The 18,588-nt window shown below is 42.2% G+C and overlaps 1 protein-coding gene across 2 annotated transcripts in view; it reads left to right on the top strand.

The window, feature by feature from the left end:
• LOC126365858 (peroxidasin homolog) overlaps positions 1 to 18,588 on the top strand; it is a 1,186,130-nt gene that overhangs the window by 995,472 nt on the left and 172,070 nt on the right. For both annotated transcript variants that reach the window (XM_050008525.1, XM_050008523.1), the window contains 2 exons: positions 3,121 to 3,287; positions 16,323 to 16,471. In XM_050008525.1, the coding sequence (XP_049864482.1) occupies positions 3,121 to 3,287; positions 16,323 to 16,471 (316 nt within the window). The remainder of the gene's footprint in view (positions 1 to 3,120; positions 3,288 to 16,322; positions 16,472 to 18,588) is intronic.

Below are 18,588 nucleotides of genomic sequence, written 5' to 3'. Positions count from 1 at the left end.
GCCGTCAAACTGCTGCTAGCGGACCGCACGAGGCCTTGTCAAGTGTTCGTGCAACTCTTGGTTTTAACCCGTGTTCTATAATACAATATTCATGTAGCAACTAATAGACAAATCCAAAAAAGGCCAAGAGTTTTTTAAGAGTCTAGTTTTCGTGCTCAGTAAGAAATAATGTACTAATAGTTTAAGGTGGTCGTGATTTTAAATGACTGTGGTGACTTCGGTCATGAGCTAAGTAAGGTTGGTCACTTAGTTCAGGATCAGAGGCGTTAGTAGGTTTGTCAGTGTGAGGTCAGAGGATGCATTTTGTTGTTTGTCTTCCAGTACTGACAACTGAAAAAAGTGTGCGGCTCGTTTAAATGGTTTAAAATGACTATAAGTGCTATGGGAGTTACCATCTGAGGTCATCAGTCCCGTAGACAGAGGTATGTAAACCTAACTAACCTAAGGACATCACACACATCCATGTCCGAGGCATTATTCGAACGTGCCACCGTAGTAGCAACGCGGTTCCGGACTGAAGAACCTAGAACCGCTCGGCCACAGCTTGCCGGCTGCGACTTGTTCCTTTCAGATGATGTTGTATAAATTCTTACAGAAAAGTAGCATGCTTTCGTGAAAGCACACTATACAGAAGGTCATCTTCAAATGTGAGGTACTTTTTGAGCAAGAAATATGAAATTAAATTACGGTGTTGTAACATATCGCAATGAGTAAAATAAGAAGTATATTCAAGACATTTAATAAACACTGGTGACTTGTCTCTTACTGCATAATGCATTCAAATATATGTGCAGTTACTGTTATTAATGAATCATCTGCTCACAGGTATATCACAACAACACTTGATCAGGTAATTACAGTGTCATAACCGCGGGTTCACTGAGGGTGACAGCAATCTGAAACAGAGAAGAGTCGACAAGAAGTGTTACGAATGGTGCTGACTTTTATGTGATCGGTACCGCCGCCCCTTGGAAACTTTAGCTAAGCTACTGGTGGCTCATAACATACGTTGGTATACGTAAACAGTTAATAATAAGAACGCTACATGTGCGGTCCGATATGCCGCTCCCCAAAGTCAGTATTGATACTTGCTCAAAAATATTTCGCGACCACTGTCTAACGCAATAAACGTGAAGTGTTTGCCGGCAAGTGGACTACTGCCTCAACGGAAATCCCATCAAAATCTATACCGCGCTCACATGTTGACAAAGGTTTGCTCACTAGCTCTACGAGGCCACCAGACGCACGAGGCCGACCTGATAACTTTTGTGGCCTACCGAGCACCAAGTTCTATTAACACACTTTATCCTCTCATACATAGGAAACCTACTGGGAAGATCTTCACCATACTCGTTACTAAAATCGTGCTGTACAGTGGTCGCACACTTAGATTCTGCTGACGAAAACGCACAGCAAGCACGCTGACGACCAGCGAAAGTAGCGGTCTTTGTAGCAAGTGTGACCAGCGCTTGCGGTGGTATGATTCAGTGATAATGTATAACGTGAGTCAAACCCTGATCTATTTTCCTATAACGTTACTCCGATGCTATGTCTATATGTCATACGATACGTTTCATGCGTTTTCAGAGTCCTTTTACGAAAAATCGTCTACAAAGTTTGCATGATTCTATTAATATAATTGTTGTTATAAAACGTAAGTAAACACGCAAATATAATTCTGCTTCAACTCCCCACCCCCTTCTTCCTCTGCTTACCTGCTTATTTTCCTTTCTCCTCCTTTTCGTCTCCCCCTCTGTCAACACACACACACACACACAAACACACACACACGTGTCCTATCAGTTAACTTGCTTACAGCAGATACGGTAAGCCTAGTTTACACGACGACATTGGGTTGCGCCACTCGTTGCGTGAAATGAGGTGCAAGCTAGTGGTTTTGTATAAGACTGTAGACAACGGCGAGACCAGTATACACTCCAGTTTCGTCGTTTTGTGGGTCCCTGAGTCGTGTCTGAAATGAAAGTTTTGGCAGCTGCACGTCGCACGAATTGTGAGGGGGCTAAAGCTTGTGGCGTGGAATCACTGCATAAGAAAAAAAAATAAGAAACGTGTTTTGATTCGTGACTGGATGAAGAAAAGACGTCAGCTCGGTGGCTCAGCATTCTTGCTCAAATAATTCATAACGTTAGATACAAGAATTTGTTTTAATTATCTTAGAATGTCATCAAAACTGTTTATGTTTCTTCTAAATAGAGTTAATTATGCGACGAGGAATAAAGGTACTGTAACGCATGAAGCACTGTCGCCAGAACAGAAATTACATATCATATTGCGTGTATTACAATCGAGAACACTCGGCATGCTATAAGATACGGTTTTAGTTGGTGATGCAATTTCATTAAGACAATAATTATTACTCTTAATGTTAATGATTATTGAACATTAGCTACAATAATTATTCGAAACAGGCCGCGTTAAGAAGAGAATGGTTTGCAAACTACTCTCTTGAAGATAGATCACTGAAATATTTCAAAATTCTAACATATGTGAATGGGGAGCACTGCAGCGACGTTGTAAATAGATGAATATTGAATAAAAATGCAGCTGTTTGAATTTGCATAGCCTTACCTCCTGTCAACAATATTCCTTAAGAAAGAGTTGGTCGACTCGTACGATGGGGTTTTAGTCTTGTAGAAGAGAGCGTTCCCACAGCTAGAATTACACTTCTTGTATTTCTCTTAATTCAATTGTATATGTGCTCCTTACTCAATAAATTTTGCTCTGCAGCTGAGACATTGATTCATGATCGCACATGACTGTCTCAGCGGCAGCAATCTGTTGCTTATTTTTGTAATCAGCATCACTGAAATCCCACAAACACCTTTGCAAAGCATAGATATTCAAAAAGCGAACATTTTTCTCCGTTCCCCACTTCACATTTCAGTTTGTGTACACTCTACGAACACACATAACCTCAAAACTCATGTCGCCAAAGTTGGACCACGCCGAAAGTGTTTAGTTTCACCAACGAGTTGCGCAAACGCGCGGCACGCATGCGCAGTGGCCAGTAGCGCAGTTGCCTGCAACCTAGCGCGGTCGTGTAAATTAGGCTTAATACATGGTGGCAGTTACCGCCGAATGACTGGCTGGTGTTCGCAGCAACGAGGTGAACCTGGACGAGCCGCGCTACTCGAAGCTGTCGGACGGCACGCTGATGATCGAGAACGCCGGCCACAGCGACATGGGCGTCTACGAGTGCATGGCCAAGAGCCCGGCGGGCGAGGCGCGTTCGCGGGCGGCGCGCATGCTCCACGACCCTTCCAACGGTGAGTACGGCCACAATCTCTCTCACACTCTGACACTCACTTCGCACCCCGTGTTGTAGAGCAGCAAGGCAGCCTCACTCACGACCGTCGTAGGTTCAAGTACTGCACAGCAGCATCGTGACCGTTCCTCTGCGTTCCTAGCATCAGTTTCAGACAAGGCACAATTTAAACATAATTTAAAAGAATTTTTGGTGGCCAACTCCTTCTATTCCGTACATGAGTTTCTCAACAAGTACAGTAGACCATTTTAATGAAAATTTATTATACTTTAATTTTTGACAATACTTGGTCGTAATAGCCAAGAAACTAGCAAATTTCTGACTGATGGATTTCATGAAAGCAGATGTAGGTATTAAAGCTGTAAATATTAGAAGTTTAAATTTAATTCATGTACATAATTTGACTGTTTATTGACTGAGGATCATTAAAATTAATGAAACTCAAGTTTTTCTAATTACATTTTTGTAATGTGTTTATCTGACATGTTCCACACCCAGTAGAACTCCCTCTTTTATGGGTCTATGGGATGAATAATGAATCTAATCTAATCTAGTAGCTTCTTTGATACTGTGGACAGACTTCAAGTGCTCTCCGTTAGAGACAAAAATGATGTTGCCTATTCTCACAAAAAATAGGCGTATTCTATAGCGAAACGCAGATAACATAGGATATCTGTTCAAAATCATTCACCCACCTATTAGTGGACATTAATATCTGATGTGCCCACACTTCGGCCGTATGATGGTTTTCAGTCTGCTGAGACTTTCAGTGAGGTTGGACGCTGAGGTGTGTAGTGAAGTCAGGCTATTAATTCAGCTCAAAACTCGTGATTGGGCAAGCGAGTCAATTTCAGGAATGTTATTATCCAAAGGCCATTGCCACACAGATGCTGCTTCATATAGTGTCCATTGTCACAGTGATTCAATCGTCTCCGAATTCTCACTCTACAGTATGCAGTACGCAGTGCTGTAAAGAGAGTTAGTATCCTTGCGCGTGGTCTAGTGGTAGCGTCTTCAATTAGTAATCAAAACGTAGTCGGTCCCTACATGGTGAAAAGATCAGATATGACCAGGGGCATGAGAATATAAAAGGCAATGGAAGATACTGCATTAAAGACAAGACACGTGACCTCTAACTGAAAAAATTGTCGTGATGGCCTCCTTATTAGCAAAAGATTCCCGACTATTCGCCCATGCTGATGTCCTGGAATGGACTGCCAATGGGAAGGTCACCAAGAGAAAAATACTGAATAACCAACAAAAGGATAACGTTCTACGAGTCGGGGAGTGGAGTGTCAGAAGCTTAATCGTGGTAGAGAATGTAGAAAATCTGATAAGGGAAATGCTGAGGGACACTCTCGATATAGTGGTGGTCAGTGAAGTGAATTGGAAGGAGATGACGTTTTCTGGTCAGCTGAGCATAGTGTAGTAACAGCAGCAGCAGCAGAAAATGATATAACTGCAGTAGGAAGGTAGGGGAGTGAGTGCGTTACTATGAACTGTGAAGTGATAGTGTTGTTCTGATCAGAATCTACATTATATCAACACTGACAACAATAATTCAGTTATATATGCTGCCGTCGGAAGCGGAAGATAAAAAGACAGAGAAAGTACATGAGGATATAGCACGGGTAATTCATTATGCAAAGGGAGATGAAAATCTAATAGTCGTGGAATGCAGTTGTAGGGGAGGGAGTAGAAGAAATGGTTACGGGAGACTATACAATTGGTGACAGGAATGAAAAAGGATAAAACCTAATTAAGTTCTCCAATTACTTCAGATGGTAACAGTGAACACACTGTTCAAGATTCACCAGAGGAGGAGATATACTTGGAAAAAGCCATGAGACACACCAAGATATCATTTACATCACATCACGGCCAGGCTGAGATTCCGAAGTCAGATAATGGATTGTAAGGCGAACCAGGGATCAGATATTAACTCAGATCACAATCTGGTAATGAAGAAGAGTAAGCTGAAGTTTAACAGACTAGGCAGGAAGAATCAGTGGGACAAAAAATGGTTCAAAAATCTCTGAGCACTATGGGACTTAATATCTATGGTCATCAGTCCCCTAGAACTTAGAACTACTTAAACCTAACCAACCTAAGGACAGCACACAACACCCTGTCATCACGAGGCAGAGAAAATCCCTGACCCCGCCGGGAATCGAACCCGGGAACCCGGGCGCGGGAAGCGAGAACGCTACCGCACCTCAGTGGGACAAGAATTGGGATACGAACTACTAAGGAATGAAGAGATTTGCTTTAAATTATCTGAGACAATAGATCTAGCGATAATAAATGGTTCAGTAGGCAGTTCAGTTTAAGAGGAATAGACATATCTAAATATGGCAATTATAATAACTGGAGAGAAAAACATAGAAACAAATGAGCTAAATGCGAAGAAACCTTGAGTAACATAGCAAACACTTCAGGCGATCGACGAAATAAGAAGGTACAAAAATTTGCAGTGAAATTCAGGAATATAGAAATACGAGTAAAAAAATGGTTAAATGGCTCTGAGCACTATGGGACTTAACGCCTGTGGCCATCAGTCCCCTAGACCTTAGAACTACTTAAACCTAACTAACCTAAGGACATCACACACATCCATGCCCTAGCCAGGATTCGAACCTGCGACCGTAGCGGTCGCACAGTTCCAGAATGGAGCGCCTAGAATCGCTCGGCCTCACCGACCGGCTAATACGAGTCTTTTAGTAATGAAATAAACAGTAAGTGCAGGGACTCTAAGGCGAAATATCAACTTGAAAAATGTAAAGAGCTCCAAAAAGAAATGAATGTCGGAAAGACTGACTCAACATATAGGAAACACAAATTAACTATCGGTGAAATTTAAAGCAACGGCAGTAACATTATGAGTGTAATGGGAACTACACAGTTAAATGCAGAGGAGAGAGCACACAGATGGAAAGAGTACACTGAGTGCCTCTATGAAGGGGAGGACTTACCTGATGACATGATAGAAGAAGAAACAAACGTCGATAGCGAAGAGATAGGGGATCCAGTACTAGAATATGAATTTAGAAGAGCTTTGGAAGACTTGAAATCAAATAATGCACAAGGGATAGATAACATTCAATCGGTGTTTATAAAATCATTGGGATATGTGGCTAAAAAAGGACTGTTCAAGTTGGTGTGTAGTATGTACGAGACTGACGATAAACCAACAGAATTTAGGAAAAAACAGAATTCGCACAATTTCCAAGGGTGGAAAAATTAACGTACAATCAGCTTAACAGCTCAGGCATCCAAGTTACTGACAACAATAATATATAAAAGAATGGAAAAGAAAATTAAGTATCTGTTATATGAAGTTCTGTTTGTCTTTAGGAATGGTGAAGGCACCAGAGAGGCAGTTCTGATGTTGTCGATGATACTGGAAGCAACACTGAAGAAAAATCAAGGCACTTCGTAGGATTTGTCGACCTGGAGAAAGCGTTCGACAATGTAAAATGATGCAATCTGTTGCAAATCCTGAGAAGAATTGGGGTACACTATAGGGAAAGACGGGTAATATACAAGAAGTGCAAGAATCAAGAGGGAACCATAAGAATCGAAGACCAAGAACGAAGTGTTGGGATTCAAAAGGCTGTAAGGTAGGGATATGGTCTTTTGCCCCTACCGTTCAATCTATTCGTCGAAGACAATAGAAAGGTTCGAGAGTAGATTAAAATTCGTGGCTGACATTGCAATCTTCAGTGAAACTGAAGAACAATCACAGAATGTATGAAATGGAACAAATTGCTTAATGAGTACGGAATATGGATTCAGAGTAAATTGTAGAAAGACGAAAGTAACGAGAAATAGCAGAAACGAGAATAGTGAGAAAGTTAACATCAAAATTGGGGATCACGAAATAGACAAAGCTAAAGAATTTTGGTACCTAGGCAGAAATTTAACAATGATGGACGGAGCAGGGAGGACATAAAAATCAGATTAGCACTGGCACAAAGGGCATTCATGGCCAAGATATGTCTGTTAGTATCAAAAATAGGTGTCAATTTGGGAAAGAAATTCCTGAGAGTGTATGTTTGGAGCACAGTATTGTGTGGTAGCGAAACAAGGAGTGTGGGAAACCCGGAACAGAAGAGAGTCGAAGCCTTTCAGATGTGGTACTGAAGAAGAATGTTAAAAATTGGATGGGCTTATAAGGTAAAGAATGAGGAAGTTCTCCGGAAAATAGGTCAGGAAAGGAACATACGGAAAACACTGACAAGAAGAAGAGATAGGATTATATGACCTCTGCTAAGACATCAAAGATTAAGTCCCATGTTACTTATCGTACTAGCGAGAGCTGTAGAGGGTAGAGACAGTAGAGGAAGACAGAAATTGGAATACGTCCAGCAGATAACTGAGGACGTATGTTGCAAGAACTTCTCTAAGATAAAGAGGTTGGCATAGGATAGGAACTCTTAGCGGGCCACATAAAACCAGTCAGAAAACTGAAGACTCAAAAAAAGAGCAGAAAACACTGAATACACCCCCGCCACGTGAATCATCCCCACAGCTTAACATCACTTCCTCTGAACTTCACTGTCGGCTTTACACATGATGGCAGGTAAAGTTCTTCAGGCATTCCCCACGCTCAAACTCTCCCAAATTATAGCCTCAGGGTGTAGTGTCATCCATCCCACCCACTATCCAGAAGCATTACGTCTTACACCAACGCAAGAGACGCTCAGCAATGACAAAAAAAGGGATCAAATGGCTCTAAGCACTATGGAACTTAACATCTGAGGTCATCAGTCTCGCCGGCCGGTGTGGCCGAGCGGTTCTAGGCGCTTCAGTCTGGCACCATGCGACCGCTACGGTCACAGGTTCGAATCCTGCCTCGGGCATGGAAGTGTGTGTTGTCCTTAGGTTATTTAGGTTTGAGTAGTTCTAAGTTCTAGGGGACTGATGATCTCAGATGTTAAGTCCCATAGTGCTGAGAGCCAATTTTTTTTCATCTGTCCCCTAGAACGTAGAACTACTTTAAACATAACTAACCTAAGGACATCGCACACATCCAGGCAAGATTCGAACCTGCGACCGTAGCAGCACCGCGTTTCCGGACTGAAGCGCCTAGAACCGCACGGCCACGGAGCCCGGCTCAGCAATGACAACTGAAACGTGTGTCGCATAATGAATTGTTCGATTATTCACGCCATTTATTCCAACTCCCAACGCAACGTCATTGTGCTAGCTGACATGGTGGTAACATTTTCGTATTCTGATTTCATGCGATTTCTTTTTGCAACCACTCTCCGCAATGATCGCTGCCGGTCACTACATTAGGTCTTCCTTGTCTTAGTTTAACTATGGTTGCTTCCTCGCGCTTCCACCTTACAGTCAAATCACCAACAGTCAATTTGTGCAGCTTTATAAGAGCTGAACTGTTGATGATGGATTTGTTACTCAGGAGACATCCAGTGACTAGTCTACGTTTTCAGTCACCGAGGTCTCTTGACTGAGTCAACTTCCTTTTACAGCTTCTACACTGACAAAAAAGTACTCCCCACCACCGTCTCTACTGCTTGGTCCGCTCTTGTGACACATAGTGATCAGTTTTGCACTGCTTAGTGGTATCCAGATATTTTTGATCGACGACTTAGAGCATCCACAAGAATCAAGAACTGAGGGTCAAATGAGAATTATTCACATGACATGAGGTGTAAGGCAGGAGCATTAAGAGTGCAAAATTATTTACACCGTTAATTGCAGACGAGAGAATGGATGCTTAGAAACAGTACATTGAAGCCCTATACGACGAGAGGGATCGTCTGATGACGTTGTAGAAGAAGATATAGAAGTTGATGTGGAAGACATAAGGAATCCAGTATTTGTGTCCGAGTTTGGCACACCCTAGGAAGTCATGCGATTAAATAAATCGCAATATGTAGATAACATTCGTCGGAGTTTTCAAAATTACTGTGGGAAGTGGCAACTGAACGTCATTCCAAGATGTTATACATAGTGTTTGGTCTGTAGACTATCCATCAGACTATAAGGAAAATATCACTCATACAATCCTGAAGATAGCAAACAAAGACAAATAAGTGCAACAATTATCTCACAATCAACGAAAGAGTTCACTTATCCAAAATTCGGAAAAGAACTGTATATGTAAGAAGGAAGAAGAAAACTGAGAATTTGTAAGATGGGAGTTTGTCTGGCATCTGGAAAGCTAAAGACACCAGAGAAGCAAGACTTAGAAGTATCAAGATACCTTCACAGGATTCATCGATGTAGAAGACGCGTTCAAAGAAGTAAAATTGTGCAAGATGTACGAATTTCTCCGGGAAACACGTGTAAGCTATAGGAAAAAAATGAGTAGTATGCAATACGTCCAAGGACCAAGAGGGAAGGAAAATACGGGAAGGCCAACTAAGAAGTGATCGGATTAGAAGGGTTAAGACAGAAATATTTAATATTTACATCGAATAAGTCATGACGGAAATAAAAGGAAGGGTCAGGGGAGGGATTAAAATTCTGGGTGAAAGGGTACAAATGATGGGTTTCGCTGATGACTGCTACACTCAATGAAAGTGAGGAGGGTATGCAGGACCCGGTGAATGGAGACAACAGCCTAATGAGCACACACTACAGAGTGACAGTAAATCTAAGGAAGACGAAACTATCAAGAAGCAGCAGAAATGAGATTATCGATAAACTGACATCAAAATTAGAGACCACGGAGTAAACCAAGTAAATGAAATATGCTTTCTTGGAAGGTAGTATCCCATGGCGGACGAAGCAAGAAGGGCATAAGAGACATATTAACACTGGAAAAAAGAGCATTCCTAAGCGAAAGAGAACTGGTAGCATCAAACATGGATGATAATTTCAGGAAGAAATTTCTAAAATTTACGTTTGAGCGTAACACTGAACAGAATTAAATCATGGTATCTGGTAGAATAGGGAAAGCATAGAATCTAAGCATTTAGAATGTGTTATTACAGAAGGGTAGTGAAAATTAAGTGGACTAATAAGACTATAAATTGGGAGATTAGGTGAGAGAAAGAATATGTGGGGGACACTGACTTGAAGATGGGGCAGAATAGTAGGACATGTGTTGCTTAACCAGAGGGAACGATAGAAGCCAAAAGTTATAGAAACATGTTAGAATAAATTATTCAGGAGTTTGGATATAAGTGAGATGAAGAGGTTTGCACAGGTGATGCAGTCGTAGTGAACCGAGTCAAACGACTGGTGATAATAATGAAAAAGAAAAGCGCAGGAAATACTCTGTCTGTTTCTTACCTTTACCATTCTTGTCTCAGGTTGGTTGGTTGGTTTGGGGGAAGAGACCAAACTACGAGGTCATCGGTCTCATCGGATTAGGGAAGGACGGGGAAAGAATTCGGCCATGCCCTTTGAAAGGAACCATCCCGGCATTTGCCTGGAGCGATTTAGGGAAATCACGGAAAACCTAAATCAGGATGGCCGGCCGAGGGATTGAACCGTCGTCCTCCCGAATGCGTCTTGTCTCAGGCTCTACTCGATAGACTCATGTCGTGTCTAACTCATTTACTCAGACGAATATGTTCTTCGACTCAGTACTGTACCTTTAGCCATCTCCTAAACTGAATGCCTTAAATCAAAATGATACAGCGATATTAATCACTGAAGGTGTCGCAAATCGAAAGGAGACTGATTATAGCAACCGCTCGGTTATCCACTCGTGTTGAAATGGCTCCAAGCACTATGGGACTTAACATCTGAGGTCATCAGTCCCCTAGACTTAGAACTACTTAGACCTAACTAACCTAAGAACATCACACACATCCATGCCCGAGGCAGGATTCGAAACTGCGACCGTAGCAGCAGCGCGGTTCCAGACTGAAGCACATAGAACCGCTCGGCCACAGCGGCCGGCTCGCTCGTGTTAACGCGACCTCTATTGGGAAGGGAAATACGCCGCTCCCAGATCGTATATAGCTATAGCGGGGGTTCAGTATGCCAGCCAGTCTCGATGTGGTTTTTAGGCGGTTTCCCACATCCCAATATGCGTACATTTGGTTGGTTACCACGTTCCAGCTCACATATATGCTACACAAACATTCAAACATTTAGAAAACTTTCGTACACTTGCACACACGTAGACGAAATGGCTGCACTCCTGTCCTGGGGTTCAATATGAGATTGCTTACTTTACCTGTCTGGTAATATTAAACACTCATTCAGAGTAAGATTATATCATCACGTATCGAGAGACACTTGTAAATAGTGACTGGACTACACTGCAGATTAAAAAGCACTTAGAAATCAAATACGAAACTTGAGAAACCGCCTATGTGTGTGAGTAGATTACAGTCATAAAGTATTTGGGAAGAACAGAAGGCAATATTTGAAAATGATAAACAGAATACAATTAAATAGAAAATCTCCAGGGCAGTAGCCAATGACTTAAGAAGAAGTACAGAGAGCTTGTCGATAGATGACGATTACAAATTAATTATGGATGAAACATTTAAGACAGGAGAGGAAACCTTAGTACAGTGAAATCAGCAGAGAGAAATATTTATTCATAAATTACTTCATGATATTGATGAAAAAGGAAATATGAAAATGTTAAGACCAAGTGCAGATTATTTAAGGACGAATTTAACAGGTTATGCAATCAAGCAAAATCACACTTCATGAGCGCGATATGTGAAGAAAATGAAAAAGAGATAATCACAGGAAAACTTCATTTCTGCTTAAAGAGTGATAAAATGTAGTTTCCGTGACGAAAAATGTGAGTGTATCAAGCTATAAGGTACCGGTGAGAAATGTTTCTTAGTTGTCGAAGAAGGGAAGATAACAGACATCGAAGGATAGTACAACGGAAAATCAATCCGTACCATGACAGAAGAGGAGAAGAAGGAAATATGTAAGAGTCAGTAATATTCTTTTGAAAACTGTGGGTGTGACATAAATTACAAACATATTGCAGTTTCTGTCAAAACCTATGAAACAGGCCGTCTACCATCACATTTCCAGCATATTAACCTACGCATTCATGGAAGGCAAGAGACGATGAATAGATGGGGAGTATCAGTCTTACATGTCATACGTGTAAACTGCTGACCAAAGCAGTACAGAAATGTAGGTATCTGAAAATCAATTGTTTCAGAAAAGAAAAAAGTGTGAATTAATCAGTTATTAGTTTCTGTTTCTAGAGCAACTTTCGTAGCACTCTACCAAGTTACAGCACGATAAGAAGCAGCAGCTTACAGGAATTTGGTCCTCCGTAGTACACGTGTAGCAAGTATTTTAGCTTCGTTTGTCACAAACCAATTCGAGGTCGTCTTCTTTCTCTAATGCTGTTCTGCAAGTTGGTGGCTTTGATGCTCTACGTGAGTGAACAAGTTTTCTGTAGATATTACTTGAATTACGTGGATGAATATCCTCTTCATGAATGAGACTCTTGCAACGAACTTAAGGAGAATTTTCCAGGGAGCAGTCGTATGTCAGTTCTGATGTCAGGCGGCTCCAAAAGGAAAATCTGAAACTTTTAGAAAGAACTCCCATCTAACTTTTATGCTAGAAGACGTACGCAGTTATTTGGTTTCTAGCGGGCTGTAGAAGCGTATTTCAGAAAACTGACTTGAAACCACATAGTGAAATAGATATATACAGAAATGTTTCACTGAATTCTGTAATGCTTGTGACACGAGACCTTAGTTTCTTTTAAGAGATATTTGATGGTGCTGTCAGAGTTCCGTCACTAGAATCTACACATGTGTTAAAAATAATTTCTACAGTAGATTTCAGTTGAAATGCTGGCAAGTTACATTTATGGAAAGATAAATTATGATGTATATAGCTACTGACGTACGTATTTACTGAAATACTTGGGGCAGACAAATCCACCAAAAAAGGAAAAAAAAAGTTTTTATAATTATGTATCCGGAACTCCTTCGTATTGAGTTCATATATCTCATGTAATAACCGTGCAACGGAACTTTATAATAAATCATTAAATTTCTTTCTTGCTCCATTCTCCAGTGATATCATCGTTATCAATCAATCTCCTGACACACTACATTAAAAGCAATGGAGATATCTTTGAATTAAATATTTTTGTACAACTAAGGTTAGTCTCCGTTATACATTTCGAATTATAATAAAAGGCAGTTACGTACTAAATTTTCTGTTTAACAACGGCAGGCAGATAAGAATTTCGTATGCAGCTGCACGAATATTAATGAATACGAGCCTCCACGAGTATATCAAAGTGTTGCTGCTACATAAACCTTATGCCCTAGACGGTAACAGTCTCGACCTAATCCGGGTTTGCCCATCTTATTCCTTGTAGAGATTCCTATAGAGTACTTTTTCGCTAAAATTTCCAAAATGTCTGCAGCAGTGTTGTGTTCATACTTTTCGACTGTGCGCCAACACAAAAATCATTAAGCCCCTAACAATCGCCGCAGCGACCCCGAAAACTTTGAGTACGGCTTGTAAATCAGTAGTTTGGGATTATTTTCATGTGACACCATACCCACGCTCACGCCTACGGCTGAAACGTCACCTGTCGGCAGAGGAACACCAAAAACAAAACGCGTTAGTTTTGCACACAAGTGTAATTTGGAGAGAGGTGAATCCTATCGGGTCTCTACGAAGGAAACCAACTTCCTACCATCGTACGAAGGAACAACGTTTTCGTCCGAACATACCTACAGTTTCTGCAAGTCTTTGGCTGCTCAGAACTGTCAGAGACAAAACACTAGATGCGTTTCTTCCTGACAAGATAAAATAGCAGGCTTTCTTGCAGAATTGCAGTAATGCACGCGAACTGGGTCCGTGCAGAATTCGTATTCAATGGCAAGTTGAGGTTCCAGCCCATTTCTGTATTTCACATAATGGGATTTCCAATGTTGGCATATAAAAGGTCCCTATCTTACCTTCTTTATGGCTACAAGGATTTTGAACTTCTTTGCCCTCCTTTTCATATTAGGATTACCACATCTTCGCAGCTACTTTTCAGACACCTGTTAGTTCTACAAAACGAGCGACACGTCAATAGCTCTCCCCCAAGTCGATTATTTAGCATAACTTATCTTGAAATGACGTAACTAACTCGTAATATTTTGTCGAAATCTGTCGCTTCAGTATTGTAAGAAGTGAGCATTCACGGATCCACCTAAGAGAAACTGAAGTTTACGTTAATGTTTGTGTGAATAGCACTCTTTGTCCCCACGTTGTTCTTCGTGTCTTGCTAGCTGTTAAGAATTATCCTCTGGTCGTAATTCGCAGTGCCGTATACATTTCCTAATAAAACCTGAATCAGCCAGGAGACATGGTCGATATCAGCGTAACATTAACACGCGCACACCATCGCTGGGTATGTAAATGCTTAGTGTTGCAATTCTATGTCAAAAAATAACTACCACAGTAGTGTTGTCCGAGTTTAGTGTTGCCACCAGGCTTGGTAGGGTGTATAAAGGGCGTGACAGCGTCAGATAAGGAGCGATCACTTTGAAGGACACGGAACTGTCACGTGCACGTTTGTGACGGCGTCCTCAGTACCTGACTAGCGCTGAAAGGTGCTCATATTTGGCCATGTGATCGAATCGTGCAATATGCAGATTTTTGGGGCGTTCTGGTGTGACAGTGGCTCAGCATTAGACTGCTTGGGAATGTGGGGGCAGCCATACTCGTCGTCAAGGTTCCGGTCGATGAAGACCACCGCAAGAGAGGATCACCATATTGTGTAGCAATACGTTCGCAACTGAAATCGCCATACGAGAACAAGGCACTGCTGGTTGAGACTGACGGAATTCTCACAGCACAACGGCACGTCACAGACATCATTCGTCCTGATGTTTCATCTCTCATGCGAATGTACAGTGGTGCCATGTTACAACAAAACAAAGCTCGTCAACAGATGGAATATACATTGAGGTGTTTTCTTTTTAAATATTAATGTTTTGTTTTAAGTATTACTCTCTTGTGAAGATTCAGGAATGTGTTGTGAGTTCTGCACCACTTCTTGGCGGAAAGAGCAAAGACTTTTCAAAAAAAAAAATTAAGTACTGTATGTGATAGTTTATATGTCACCTGAAATCGTTTGCAGAAGGCGTAGGGTTCTCGAGATCAAGAACAGAGTTCGCACTGCCAGTTAATTTATTTGTGTCGTGATCATGTTCGACCACGACCGGATGTGAGACATAGCAGCTACGAACAGAAACATCCAGTTGTGCAGCGAGGTGTTTGATTGTAATCTGTCGATCACCTCGAATGAGAGGGTCAACATTTTCCAAAATTGCAGAAGTCACAGCTGTGTGCGGCCGGTAAGCAGGAAGATCGGATGGGTTTTCACGACATTGTTGCATTGGTGAGAGACGCCTCGCCCAACTACTCATCATGCTTTTGTTCTTTGTCAGGTCTCCACTGACTCTGTGCATGTGCCTATGAATATCTTCGATGCGCTGGAACTCAGTGGCAGCTCTCCGCTTGGAAAATACCTCCATTTCTTTTTTTTATGGTAAGGTCTTATGGCACCAAACTGCCGAGGTCATCCTTCCGCAAGCTTACACACTACTTAATCTAACTTTAACTTACTCTAATGACGACACACACACCCATGCCCGATGGAGGATTCGAACCTCCGACGGGGGGAGGCGCGCGGAGCGTGACAAGACGTCTCAGACCTCACGGCTATCCAACCTCCATCACAGACGCCATTTGAAAGACTACGTATTTAGTGCCGCCACCTATCGGAAGTTAATAGAACTATAGGGGCTGAAGCGGGAATATTCTACCACGTTCCACAACAAATTTTGTTTTTCTTTTCAACCGAAATTGGCCGAGAAAAAAGTGTTGTATTACTTATTGAACCCCGCTTGTATCAGATTATTGTGGTGCTGGTGTTACCTGTTGAGGCCTCTGTTTCCAGACGCTTGTATGTTGCCACAAAACAGCAGTCAAAATAGCCTCGTCATGCAGTCACATTGTTTGTATTGTTGTCTTCTAATCGCGCTTGCCACGCAGCGATGACAACTATAAGAGTAGGATTACCGTTGGTTGTTTTGCTGTTGAGCAGCGAAGCCGTACTTCCGGCGCACGCCGCTGGACCAGACGACGCAGGTGGGAGGCACGGTGACCCTGTACTGTGCGGCCGCCGGGCACCCCGCCCCGGAGGTCACTTGGACCAGGGACGACATCGCCATCACGCCCTCTGACAGGTTCCAGGTGAGTGTGTTGCGCTGTCGCACAGGCTTCAGCCACGCAATAGCTGTCAAATCCTATCCTACACATTTCAACGGTAAGGGAAGAACTGTATCTTTCAAGGCAAATACAGGGAGTGTTCAAAAATATGGAAGCATCAGAAACACAACACATTACCATACCCTATATGGTGTAAGAAACCCGTTGTCATTCAAAGTAGCTTCCACTCGCCGCATAATGGATAAATACAGATCTTCTACGGTTTTCAAGGCAATCCTATATCAATTTCCCTGCAAGATAGTGGCAAGTTCAGGTAATGGTGGTGGAGGTGGCTACCAATCACACATCCTTCTCTTGAAAATCAACCACAAAGCCTCAATGACATTGAGATCTGGTGAGTGTGGCGGCCAAGGAAGATGCAACAATACATCGTCTGGGAACACAGCATCACGACTAGGGAACATGATGAGGTAGTCCTGATGATCCGAAATGACCATGTAAACCTTGGAAGTGATGCGTCTTTGCAGAGTACTCACGGGGCCCATGGAATACCATGATGTGACTGCTCAAATCGTCACAGAATCCCCGACACGTTTCACTTTTGGTTTGTAAGCCTGGCCAGAATTTAAAGATAGTTTGAGGCAAGCCACTGGCTGTCTTCCATTGCTCCAGAGTCCAGGTTCTATGGCTTCGGCACCACGTTTTTCTGTTATGGACATTTTCATCACTGGTGTGAGAGTTTGGTGCTGAAATGTTCGCGAATGCGACATTCAGTTCTGTCCTCTTATTTTTCGTAACAATCCTGTTCAATGACTGCCTGTCAGGAGCATGAGATTTTCACTCTGCAGCTGAGTGTTCGCTGAAATGAAACTTCCTGGCAGATTAAAACTGTCTGCCGGACCGAGACTCGAAATCGGGACCTTTGCCTTTCGCGGGCAAGTGCTCTATCAACTCAGCTACTCAAGCTCGACTCACGCCCCGTCCAAACAGCCTTACTTCTGCCAGTACCTCGTCTCCCACCTTCCAAAGTTTACAGCTCTCCCAAGAAACTTACAGAACTAGCACTCCTGAAAGAAAGGATATCGCGGAGACCTGGCTTAGCCACAGCCTGGGGGATGTTTTCAGAATTAGATTTTCACTCTGCAGTTGAGTGTGTGCTAAGCCATGTCTCCACAATATCCTTTCTAGCAGGAGTGCTAGTTCTGCAAGTTTCGCATGAGAGCTTAGATGGTAGAGCACTTGCCCGCGAATCGCAAAGGTCCCGAGTTCGATTCTCGGTCCGGCACACAGTTTTAATCTGCCAGGAAGTTTCACTGCCTGTCATGATCAAACACACACTTTCGTCCGTGCCTTGACTTTGGGTATGATAATTTTCTACTTTCTGTTTGTGCCACGTAGGTCTTCTATACGGTGCTTCTTGAAACGCCAAATACCTCGGATCATCAACAGTTTGCCAACGAATTCACTCAGCTCCAACATAATGCACTGACAACCACAAGGAACACTAACCTGACCATGAGTGACAGTTGCAATATAATGAGAACACTTTAGAGGTGCCGTTCATGGTCAAATAGAACAGTGCAGTTTGCAGACTTTTAGCATCTGCATTTCTGTTCAAGTACGAATTTCTCGGAGTGCTTCCATATTTTTGTGCACCCCTCATGCCAGTCATGACAAAACTCTACCATCTGGTGAGTAAGATTTATGAGACAGGCGAAATACTCTCAGACTTCAGGAAGAATATAATAATTCCAATTCCAAAGAAAGCAGGTGTTGACAGATGTGAAAATTACCGAACTATTAGTTTAATAAGCCAGAGCTGCAAAATACAAACGCGAATTCTTTACAGACGAATGGAAAAACTGGTACAAGCTGATCTCGGGGAAGATCAGTTTGGATTCCGTAGAAATATGGGAACACATGAGGTAATACTGACCCTACGACTTATCTTAGAAAATACATAAAGGATAGGCAAACCTAAGTTTCTAGCATTCTTAGACTTGGAGAAAAATTCTGAAGGTGGAAGGGGTAAAATACAGGGAGCGAAAGGCTATTTACAATTTGTACAGAAACCAAATGGCAGTTATAAGAGTCGAGGGACATGAAAGGGAAGCAGTGGTTGGGAAGGGAGTGAGACTGAG

The sequence above is a fragment of the Schistocerca gregaria genome, chromosome 4 (assembly GCF_023897955.1).
Source record: "Schistocerca gregaria isolate iqSchGreg1 chromosome 4, iqSchGreg1.2, whole genome shotgun sequence".
Classification (NCBI taxonomy): Eukaryota; Metazoa; Arthropoda; class Insecta; order Orthoptera; family Acrididae; genus Schistocerca; species Schistocerca gregaria.
Note: the sequence above shows the minus strand (reverse complement) of the source record. Positions and strands in the feature narration are given on the sequence as shown.